Genomic DNA, 12,623 nt, shown 5'->3' with positions numbered 1-12,623 from the left:
CTTATAGATTCTGTAGAAATGATTTACCTGACAGAGGACAGGCTAACAAGACTTCAAAGTGCTTGCCGCACCCTTCATTCCATTCAACACCCGTCAGTGGCTCAATGCATGGAGGTAATCGGCTTAATGGTAGCGGCAATGGACATAGTACCCTTTGCACGCTTACACCTCAGACCACTGCAACTGTGCATGCTAAGTCAGTGGAATGGGGATTACTCAGACTTATCCCCTTCTCTGAATCTGGATCAAGAGACCAGAATTCTCTTCTATGGTGGCTTTCTCGGCCACATCTGTCCAGGGGATGCCATTCAGCAGACCAGACTGGACAATTGTAACAACAGACGCCAGCCTTCTAGGTTGGGGTGCCGTCTGGAATTCTCTGAAGGCTCAGGGACAATGGAGTCAGGAGGAGAGTCTCCTGCAATAAAATTCTGGAATTGAGAGCAGTTCTCAATGCCCTCCTGGCTTGGCCCCAGTTGACAACTCGGGGGTTCATCAGGTTTCAGTCGGACAACATCACGACTGTAGCTTACATCAACCATCAGGGAGGGACAAGAAGCTCCCTAGCTATGATGAAGTATCAAAGATAATTCGCTGGGCAGAGTCTCACTCTTGCCACCTGTCAGCAATCCACATCCCGGGAGTGGAGAACTGGGAGGCGGATTTCTTAAGTCGTCAGACTTTTCATCCGGGGGAGTGGGAACTTCATCCGGAGGTCTTTGCCAAATACTTCGACGTTGGGGCAAACCAGAGATAGACTCATGGCGTCTCGACAGAACGCCAAGCTTCCTCGTTACGGTCCAGATCCAGGGATCCAGGACAGTCCTGATAGATGCTCTGACAGCACCTTGGGACTTCAGGATGGCTTACGTGTTTCCACCTTCCCGTTCTTCCTCGATTGATTGCCAGAATCAAACAAAGAGAGCATCAGTGATTCTAATAGCACCTGCGTGGCCACGCAGGACTGGTATGCAGACCTGGTGGACATGTCATCCTGTCCACTTGGTCTCTACCTCTGAACAACCTTCTGATACAGGGTCCCTTCAAACATCAAAATCTAACTTCTCTGAAGCTGACTGCTTGGAAATTGAACGCTTGATTTTATCAAGACGTGGATTTTCTGAGTCAGTTATTGATACCTTAATACAGGCTAGGAAACCTTTACCTGAAAGATTTACCATGAGATATGGCGTAAATACCTATATTGGTGTGAATCCAAAGGTTACTCTTGGAGTAAGGTTAGGATTCCTAGGATATTGTCTTTTCTACAAGAAGGTTTAGAAAAGGGTTTATCTGCTAGTTCATTAAAGGGACAGATCTCAGCTCTGTCCATTCTGTTACACAAACGTCTGTCAGAAGTTCCTGACGTCCAGGCTTTTGTCAGGCTTTGGCCAGATTAAGCCTGTGTTTAAAACTGTTGCTCCACCATGGAGTTTAAACCTTGTTCTTAATGTTTTACAGGGCGTTCCGTTTGAACCCCTTCATTCCATTGATATAAAGTTGTTATCTTGGAAAGTTCTATTTTTAATGGCTATTTCCTCGGCTCGAAGAGTCTCTGAATTATCAGCCTTACATTGTGATTCTCCTTATTTGATTTTTCATTCGGATAAGGTAGTCCTGCGTACTAAACCTGGGTTCTTACCTAAGGTAGTTACTAACAGGAATATCAATCAAGAGATTGTTGTTCCTTCTTTATGCCCAAATCCTTCTTCAAAGAAGGAACGTCTACTGCACAACCTGGATGTAGTCCGTGCTCTAAAATTTTACTTACAGGCAACTAAGGAATTTCGACAAACGTCTTCTCTGTTTGTCATTTACTCTGGGCAGAGGAGAGGTCAAAAGCTTCCTACCTCTCTTTCTTTTTGGCTTCAGCATAATTCGTTTAGCTTATGAGACTGCTGGACAGCAGCCTCCTGAAAGAATTACAGCTCATTCTACTAGAGCTGTGGCTTCCACTTGGGCCTTCAAGAATGAGGCCTCTGTTGAACAGATTTGCAAGGCTGCAACTTGGTCTTCGCTTCATACTTTTTCCAAATTTTACAAATTTGACACTTTTGCTTCATCGGAGGCTATTTTTGGGAGAAAGGTTCTTCAGGCAGTGGTTCCTTCTGTATAAAGAGCCTGCCTATCCCTCCCGTCATCCGTGTACTTTTGCTTTTATTGGTATCCCAGAAGTAATGATGACCCGTGGACTGATCACACTTAACAGAAGAAAACATAATTTATGCTTACCTGATAAATTCCTTTCTTCTGTAGTGTGATCAGTCCACGGCCCGCCTGTTTTTAAGGCAGGTAAATATTTTTTAATTTATACTCCAGTCACCACTTCACCCTTGGCTTTTCCTTTCTCGTTGGTCCTTGGTCGAATGACTGGGAGTGACGTAGAGGGGAGGAGCTATATGCAGCTCTGCTGGGAATCCTCTTGCACTTCCTGTTGGGAGGAGTAATCCCAGAAGTAATGATGACCCGTGGACTGATCACACTACAGAAAAAGGAATTTATCAGGTAAGCATAAATTATGTTCTTTATCACTATGAAAAAACGGATGTTCACGTGAAGCAAAGATACCTTTGTTACTTAAAGGGACATAAAACAAGTTGTGATAGGGACAAAATATAATAATATGCACTTTAATTCCTTTACCTGCAATGTATACTGCAGTGCCTCACCATTAACCATTTCTTTTAAGTTTCTAAATTGTAAAGCTCTAACTCTCCCCACACATTTCCTTCTATGGCTGTATCTATATCTGCCATTGCTTTGGTAGAATGCAGACGTGCACACTCATCTGCTGGAGCATGCCTAGAAGCAAATAAGCAGCTGTAAACTAAGTTGAAATACAATGCCTGTGTTTCTGAATCTTAATACTGATGGGGGGAGGGTGGATCAGTCTACTCCAGACAGCATGGCTATGTAAGTAACTTTGAATATATTAAAAACGATTTTTTTTTAATGCAAACTATTTTCCTTAATCAGCCTTTTTAGGATATGCACAGATCAACATGTTTTATGGCACATTAATTCAAATAGGTAGAGATAGATCGGAAGTTAGCAGGAAGCGCAGGGGTATATATATTTGAGGGTAATCTACATAATCCAAGAATTTATGCAACCACCAGTACTAAAAATGAATCCACAAGGACATGAGGCACATTAAATAAATTCAGAGAGTTAATTTGCATGACTGCTTAAAGAACAGATCAAGCAAAATTTACATTTTTTTCCTAAAATATAAGGCAATGTCTAAAATGACTAGTTTGCTATAGAAAAATAGAAGAGCAGCAAAAATAAAAATACATGGGAAAAAAATGACATCATTAGCATTACATATAAACACAAGGGAAAACCCAAAGCAGCAGACAAGAACGCAGGAAAATTTAAGAGAGTACAGATGTAATGACATTTATTAAAAGGCATGCTACAATCAACTAGAGTTGTTAGGAAGAGAGTAAGTATAGATACTTAGTAGTATTCAGTAATACATAAATTTGTTTGAAAAAAAATGGATTATAGTATACATAAATCTGAATTAACCATGCACTACGTAGTTAGAAAATATGTTTTCTTTAATATTTCATTTTCACTTTTCATATAATAACGTCATTGTGATTGTAACATACATGGAATAGTTTGTTGCCCTACCCAACCCTCTGCATTGTCACAAATAAAGCTGGTACTGTTGCTTATCAAAATATACAAGACAAGTGACTTTTTTTATTTTATTTATAAAACACTATATACTTTAAATTGTTCCCAAAAACCACCTTCTTTTTGATTTGCTCAGTAAAAAAAAAAATGTTGTTATAAATATTTACAGCATTTTTCTAACATCTTGGTAATGTTTAGGGAAAGAGTAAAATCTTTAATGTATACGTAAAAGAAAAATTGGAAAATTAGAACCAATGCTGAATACAGCAAACAAATTTCCAATAGCTAATCTATATTTTGACATTTTCGTTGATCACATATAATTCAATTTTTTACTGAGATATTTCAAACGGGCAGGGGGGAAAAAAGAGCAAAAAAAAAGCCACTTTTATGTTTATTGTCTTTAAGAATAAAATAAGTGTATACAGCCATATGAATGTCTCCGTAATAACAGGACATCTTTGGTCAGCGCAATGAGGTGATGTTCTAGATACAGTATAGGAAAGCTTTTGGTCAAACTTTATGACTTGTGCTACTGTGGGCTAAACAGAATACAAGATGGCATACAGTAAAAATACAATAACCAGATAGATTTACACATTTTACCAACATTACACAAATGTAGAATCCAAACCAATTACATGACTCATATTAAAAAACTAACAACGTGAACTAAATATTAATTGAACATTTGCACTAACCTAAGGTCAGTGGTGGGCGACCAGTATTATTCAAATGGTGATGTATGCTTCTGTTTGGTGTTTAAAAGGACTGCATTGCATTTGAAGTCCATATATTGGACAAAGAACAAAAATATTTAAAATAACTGTGTTTTTGTATGACGGAGTGAAACTGGAGTACAGATTTTCTTGATGTTTGTTTAGAGGGAAAAAGGGAATTTTTCTATGTTCTGGAAGCAAGGTACTAGCTGCAGGAAAATTCTCTGAAGGTCGCCAGTGCCCACCACTGACTATCGTAAACTGGAATAAATTGATACCTTATTTCAGTAGTGCAGTATTACAAATGGATAACTTGTACTAATCAATAAAAATATTTGCAGCAAATTTAAAGTTTTAAATTTCCTGTTTTTTTTTACTGAACTAAAATTGAAATGAGAAGTTTTAGACTTAACAAAAATGGACCCCCCCCCCAAAAAAAAAAAACCTTGTTACAATTGAAGGCACATAAACTTTGGTCCTATTTCCACCCTGCTTTTACTAATAAGTCCTGAAATAAAAATATCAATCACTTTGTACGATATACAAAGGTAGCAGGATAGGATTTTCTGTAAGACAAAAGGCAGATGTCTTTATCATAATTCTGGCAAAACATACAAATATGAATTGTTGTCATATATGAATGTTTAACCCATAATATTCATGAACACATCCAAAAAGTAAACAAGCAATTTCCAGGCAAGTATAAAGACGTGACATCATACATAGAACAACACTATATCATATGACCGTACAAGTATTGTAGTTCATTTACAGAATCCCAATTAAAGTAATAATATGCACAGAGTACAGCAAATTAAATGTTTCATCCTTTAACAAAATCTACTCAACTGCATGCTGTATTTAAATTTGCAAACGTACTGTATATGGCAGTGCTGCTTTAGTAGAATGGAATGGTCCAATCAACTCTATGCTAGAAACTTCGGTACTTTACAGTATGAAGCAGAATTATAAGGCTATGGCTACAAAAGGTGGTTTCATTTATGTGAATGTATTTATAAAAATTGCCTTATTGTGTTTCAGTGATACTTAAAGTGAAGGTCAATTTTGACGAATTAGTGCCCGGTTTTTAATAATCCTATTAAAAACAAGGGAACTTTAATTAATCAAAATTTACATTTCAAGCGTTTGCTTCAAAAACTTACCTTTTAATCCTGAGAGCCGCTGCAGCGCTTCCTCCGCCCATCGCAAGTCCTCTTCACGGGTCTAAAATGATGATTTGGCTTCATCCAATCACGGTGTTCCCTCAGGCCATGATCCCCCGGGGGGGAACCCATGATTGGAGGAAGCCGGATTCGTATTTCTGGCGTAAGCAGAGGCTTCCGACGGCCGGGGGAATCGATGGAGCAGTGTTCAGGATTAAAAGGTAAGTTTTTTAAGAAAATGCTTGAAATGTCAATTTTGATGAATTAAAGTGCCCTTGTTTTTAATAGGATTATTAAAAACCGGGCACTTATTCGTCAAAATTGACCTTCACTTTAATAAATAATCTACTCTTCTAAAAAAAAAAGTTGGGGAGTAGCCTGACTAAAGAAATGTTTCAAGAATCTTACAGATGAGAAATGAAGGAAACTACCAACCAATAAAATGGGCAGTGTGTGGAAACTATATTGCACTTTATATGCTCAGTTTGTCATCTTAAAAGATGCCCATTGTTGCCAATTAGCATTGTTTGAAATTCTCACCTACATTCAAAGTAAGTTTTCAAAAAGGTGTCAAAAGGTCAATGTCAAATTTTGTTTCAATGTTTAATTAATCTTATGGATTAAAATAAACAGGGCAGCTAATTTCCAGTAGTGTTTCAGATTTTCATGTATGTAAAACAGGGTCCTCCTACAGTCTAATTTAAGTCATGCAATTACCTGAGGCAAAAATGTCTGTTATTCTTAACAGTAAAGTGAACATCTTATTTATCCTGCTCGTTTCCAACTTAATATTAGGTTTCTCCCAACAGCATATAATACAATCAAAGCCTTCTAAACTGTATTACATTAATGGTTTCCCCTCCATTTTTCTACTTCCATATACTGATAAAAAGGACATAGTCCTAGTCAGAACAAAGAAACGATCAGTTTACAACTCCTTGTCCAATATTCCAAAATAATTACTTGAAGGGACAAGTCAAAACTAAAAACTTTAATGATTTATATAAAATGTATTTAAAAAAACAAAAAACAAAGCACTGTTGCCATATAGTGCTCAATCAAGACACGTGCACGCTTCTAAGCCTTCCTCAGTAAGCTCTTACAGAAAGAAGCTTTATCCAAGGGTACCAAAAGAAAATGTCAATTGTCAATAGTCAAGTGTTTTTTGTTGTTTTTTTTAATTGCACTTTCTGTGAATCCTAAAAGTTTAAATTTTAACTTATATTATAAAATTGCTGAGGGGCAGCCATTCAAATAAATGAACAAGGACTTCCAGAATTTGCTAAAAAATATAAATGATTATCAAAATGGTTCAATGTAAAAGATCAACAACCTGATGTATTCAAATGGTGCTTTAGTATGTTTGTAACTCTGAAGGTTCTTATACAATACTGTTGGTATAATAAAGCATGATATCTTTAAGATTTTCAGTAGGTTACATTATGCTTTTATTATGAAGTGAATTTCAAAATTACCAATCTTTATTAAACCTGTTCCTAGTCAATTTTATTGATGTTCAAATCAACTGAAAAATGAGAAAAGAAAAAAGAAGATCACCATCCCAATTCAAAATACAAATCAGCATTAAAGAAGATAGAATGTAGTTTTAAAAAATAAAATAAAATTAGAATCTTGTTCCTTAAAATAAAATTCACTGCATTCTTGAAATTAATAACTTTAAAGAAAGCTTAAAAAAGAACTCACTTTATATCAGTTACACACCATTTACTAATATTTTTCATACTGCAGAATAACACCAAATAAAACATAATTTTTATATATATATAACATAAATAAGAATAAACCCAAAAAGAACAGTAAAGAAATGAAGAGCTGTGTCCCACAGCAACACGAATCGGTGAACAGCAGGGATCAAAATTTTAGAACTAAACACAAAAATACGTCTGTCATGCACTCAATGTAGTTGTGCCTCCCAACACAGGCAATGCCATTGTGATAAGGGATTTAAGACTAACTGGCAATAGTTAATCTACGGCCCAGTATGCATTGCTGTAAAGTTTTCTTTGTTCTACAACATGCAGCTGGTCCCCCCCAGTGCAGAAAAGCATTTTGCTTTTTTTAAATGCAAGAATAAATCTCTCTGGACTCAAAGCATCACCTTATTTAGAAGAATGAAAATGATTATATAGTTTACCTTTTTTTAAAGGGTCTACAGAATCATTGGAAATTAAATGCAGAAATATAAATTTTAAAAAAGGTTATTGCAAAGCAATTCTGCATTACTGTTAGTAGACAATGGTGGAAAGGTGTTACAAGGGAATGCTAAGGAAAGTGTGCTCATAATCAGAACTATAAATGAGTAACTCAAAAACACTGGCATCTCTCAAAAACTACAGGTACTGTAAAGTTTACCATTTTTCTTAAAAAGTCTAGATGTATAATATATCCTATTTTATATAATAGAACAGACCATCTCAAAAATCCATCTCCTCACAGAAGAGCAAACTCCTGAAGTCCTCTAATGGCATCCTATTATGAGGAAGACTAAGAATCTTTGAGAAGTAGATTTCACCCTTTCAGAAAGGTTTATAAACACAGTGCATAATTTGATCAGCACCAAGCAGGTAAATGCTAGAAAATTGACCAAAAACTTATCTACTGTGGGGAACATTCATTAAAAAAAAAAAAGTTATATAGCGAGACCTACATGATTCACCATATAGGATCTAGGGCCTTGTTTAAAGAGATACTAATCCCAATTGTTTTCTTTCATGATTCACATGCAATTTTAAGCAACTAATTAACTCCTTTTATCAATTTTTCTTCGTTCTCTTGCTATTTTTTATTTGAAAAGCAGGAATGTAAAGTTTTGGAGCCAGCCCATTTTAGGTTCAGCACCCTGGATACTGCTTGCTTATTGGTGGCTTCATTTAGCCACAAATCAGCAAGCTCTACCCAGGTTCTGAACCAAAAATGGCTGGCTCCTAAGCTTTACATTAGAAGTAAATTAGAAAGCTGCTTAAAATCGCATGCTCTATCTGAATCATGAAAGAAAAAATTTGGGATTAGTATCCCTTTAATAAGGCAATATTCAACAGTTTACTTTTCAGTGTCAGAATATATATTAACAACTGAAACAAAAGGGATATTTGCCTTCCATTACCAGGCTGCATCTTACAATTAAAACGTCCCTGGTTAGGCAATAATAATACAAAAATAAAACAACCACAAATGGAGAAAAAAAAAAAAATATGAGCTGTGTGGTCATCACCAGCACTGGAGGTAGATTCATTGAGCCACATAAGTGAAATGTGAAAAAAATTAAATTTGATATGTGCGGTTTATAAATAAAACTAAAAAAAAAAAAACTAATACTAATTTACAAAACAAAAATACTACATGAAGGAAAGGGTCATTCAGCTTTTTGTTGCTCAATAAATGACCTGAGATGTATTTTTTATTAACACACATTGCAATTTTACATACATAAAATTCTACTGAAAATGTTACAGTCAAGACGTTTGCGATTTATATACTTTCTAGTGGAAATAATTTTAGAACAAGACTTTTAGTTGAACCAGCCATACATATTGGCGTATGAATTTCCCACAGGGTAATTTTTATAATCCAGGGAAACTATGAAAACATAAAACAAAATATATATGAAAAAGGGAACATGATTAATTTTAAACTATTGCACTTAGACCAGCTAAGACCTCAGTTCATAAATGCAACCAATGTATTATTTTCCATCAATGGTAGCAGACATTCAGTGCCAATTTAAGACAAAAGACATTCATGAGAAAAGTTTTGCTTGTTTCGCATTTAGTACACAATACTTAATAGAAAAAAAAAATAAGATTTAAGATATCCTGAGATATTTTGAGTGAGGCAACAGATTACAGGTAAACAAAACAAAATAAAAAAAAAAGAGAATTTAAGCCGACAGCTGTGATACGACTTAAGGTCTACAGCAGTTTTGTCCACAAGCACCAAACTCCAATGCTTACTCACAACAGATTTCTGTGTGGGCTTATCAAGTCTTGTTAAGTGTATCTTTGCAAGTAATATAGGCTGATCATGCCAAGAAATGCCAGCCTTCGATTCTTACAAATCAACAATAAACTGGGTTCTGACTTTGTCCAAGTCAATTTTAATGATAAAATGATAAACTTTATCATAGAAAACTATCAGAGATCTGTGTAGAAAAAGTACTGGAAGTTGATTAAGCACGTTTTAAAAACACAGATTGAGTTGCATTTCATAACCTGTTGTGCGTGTTTGGAACTAGAATATGCCAGCCAGACCGTTTGCAGAGCTCTTCCATTCCCTGCAGCTTAAGTAAATAAAATGGATTATTAGACTTTAGTTATTGACTTAAAGAACACACAAAACATAAATCTAGAAAACCAAGTTAAACAACCACTCACCAAGCCCACAATACAATTTTCATAGATATATCAGAAAATAACCTAACCTATTTTTTCATTATAAGCACGTAATAAGGCACATAATAAGTAAATTAAGTAAATACACAGTAAATCTGATTTAAGTATTTTGTTATTATAGTGGTACAAAAAACCCTTTATGGTTTAAGATTTTTTTTCAAACACATTGTCAAAAATAATTTTTAAAAATCTGTCTAACCAAATGAGACCTGAATTATTTCCTTAAGACTGTAAACTTCTTAAACAAACAGTGAAAAAAAAATAGTCATGACTTCCTTTAACTATGAACCTTTTGATTTTGTTCCAAAACCATAGTATTACACAACACAGTTGATGAGTAAAATCATTTAATTTTGCATGATGAACTGTATTTAAATTTACTGTACAAATACAATTGCAATGTTTCAGTAAATTTAATAGACACAAATCATTAATTGCCTATCCAGTGGTAAGGCAAACATTTAATAGTATATCCCCATTATCTACAAGAAGGCCTTACTTAAAATAAATAAATAAAAACCTGTGGTCTTACAAAAAATATCTTTGCCACAGACAAATAATATTAATTAATTTACATATGAAAGAGGCATTTATACAATTACACTTTTGTAATGATAAAATTCCAATAAAATAACATTAATGTGGTCTACAGACCAATATAAAAGTGAAGGTCAGAAGAAATAGCCAAAAGTGGAAAAGGAAAACTTTAAAAACCTCACATAAAGTTTATTTTTTTAATCCTGGCATTGCCTCTACATTAGACAGTTTTTTCTCTTTTTTTAGCCATCTTACTTTGTGGCTAAATATGCAAGAAAATACTTTACACCCAACCAAAGGAATGCTTACGTCTAATGACATCTGGAACACATTCCAGAAAAATAAGAAAATATAGTGGCTTATTTTATGGGGACACGAGATGCACACCTGGATGATTGTCAGAATTATGTTGTGTAAGGCTAAATTGGAACTAAAATGAAAAGGACACAGAAATGAGGAATGACAAAAAAATGATTTTGTGTTTTTGGAGGCTTTTCACAACATGGAGAATTGATTGATTTGACTGCCAGCAAAGCAGAATGTGTCACTCCGTCATTCTGCATTATTTAGTCTTTAATTCAGGATATATGGAACTAAGAAGTTCCTTTTCAAAGATGTTCAGTCTTAGGACAAGGCAGAGTTGGTCTTAGCATCTTCAGTCTCTGTCTGAGAACTTGTGCTGAAACCATGGTTCAGTCTTAAAAAAATAGATGGGAATGAAAGGCAAGGAGATAGTCTTCAGATCATCGATTTGGAAAAAGAAACTCGCAAGTGGTGGTTTTCACCCAGGTCATGGTTATGCAGATCTATTAGTGCCAGGATAGCTTCTTCCACAGAGCCAAGTTGGATAAGAGCCATCTTTCGATCTTTCCTTTAGAGAAAAAGAAAAAAAAATGTATTACAATAATTTTAGAATTATTCTGGGAGTGCACATTGGGGAGGAGCTGCACATTGTTTTAAACTTGGTGGTTCATTGTCATCAAAAGATTAACTCAAGTGCTTATGCATGGATATGAGAGTTCAATGTGGACCCACCACAATAATGAAACATTCTGAAATATAGTACCTTGGGTACATTTATTTAATTTAAGATCATTAAAAGAATGAATAATTTTTACACATATGTTTATACTTAAACCTTTAAATAATTATTAACCCCTTTAATACTCATATTGAACGTGTTGAAGTATCTTGCCAGGAAAAAAAACACTGATTTACCATTTTTTCCTGGTATGCTGACTGAGAAACCATTAATGCATTTTTTATAAACATGAAGTCTTTAGAATCTAAATTTTCGGAGAACTGTGAAGCATTTTAAGAGTACTAATCACAATTTTATTTAACATGTAAAAATATTTGATAGTTTAACCCCTTAAGCCAAAGTGATGTATATATACGTCATACGGTACATTGCCCATCGAATCGCTCAACCTGGGAACAAACTATAGCATAATAGCTTGTTCAATGGCTAGTTACCACCCAGGAAGCAGCCTCTTTTTGCTCAACTTGTGCCTTTTACAGAGAAGAACTTTCCTGTAACATATCAGTCTGATCCTGACTTAACAGTGCAGTCCAGCCCCGAAATACCAGGCAATCCCTCTCTGAACGAGCGAAAACGGCAAAACCCCAGACGTACGTTTTGACTTATTGTGGGCCTCAACGGTGAGGTGCAGCCATATCCCTCTAGGCACACTGAGCAACGGGTATATACAGTATATTATATATATATATATATATATATATATATATATATATATATAAACACATACATATACACACACGCTGTAGCTTCAGGAAGCTACAGCAGCCTTGGCTGTAAAGTGGCTGTAAAGTGAAAGCTGAGAGCTGCTGTTCCTGAGCTGCAGGCAATCTGTCCTCTGGTAGCAGAGCACGACTGGTGCTCCATTACCATATGAAGCAGATTGCCATATGTTATAGACTGTGACACAGTCTGTCACACTGTCTGTAACAATCTCCTTCAGTGCCAGGGGGAGGTGCGCAAGGGGAGGGAGATGGAGGGTAGCACAGAGAAGGAGGGGGGAGTGAGGGGCCCTACACTACAGAAAAAATAACGTTTGGAAGGGAGAGGGAGGGGACGCTACACTACAGAAAAATTGGGAATTAGGGTGTGGGGGGGCATACTTTTG

At 35.6% G+C, this 12,623-nt stretch overlaps 1 protein-coding gene across 1 annotated transcript in view; it reads right to left on the bottom strand.

Annotated features, from left to right (window-relative positions):
• Nucleotides 1–9,621: 9,621 nt before the first annotated feature.
• The window catches only part of PTBP3 (polypyrimidine tract binding protein 3), a 444,692-nt gene continuing 441,690 nt past the window's right edge, over nt 9,622–12,623 (bottom strand). Inside the window, exon 14 of the mRNA XM_053700011.1 lies at nt 9,622–11,347. Within this exon, the coding sequence (XP_053555986.1) occupies nt 11,215–11,347 (133 nt within the window). The 3' untranslated portion in view covers nt 9,622–11,214. The remainder of the gene's footprint in view (nt 11,348–12,623) is intronic.

Source organism: Bombina bombina, chromosome 2 (genome assembly GCF_027579735.1).
Source record: "Bombina bombina isolate aBomBom1 chromosome 2, aBomBom1.pri, whole genome shotgun sequence".
NCBI lineage: Eukaryota > Metazoa > Chordata > Amphibia > Anura > Bombinatoridae > Bombina > Bombina bombina.
This window is presented reverse-complemented; position numbering and strand designations above follow the sequence as displayed.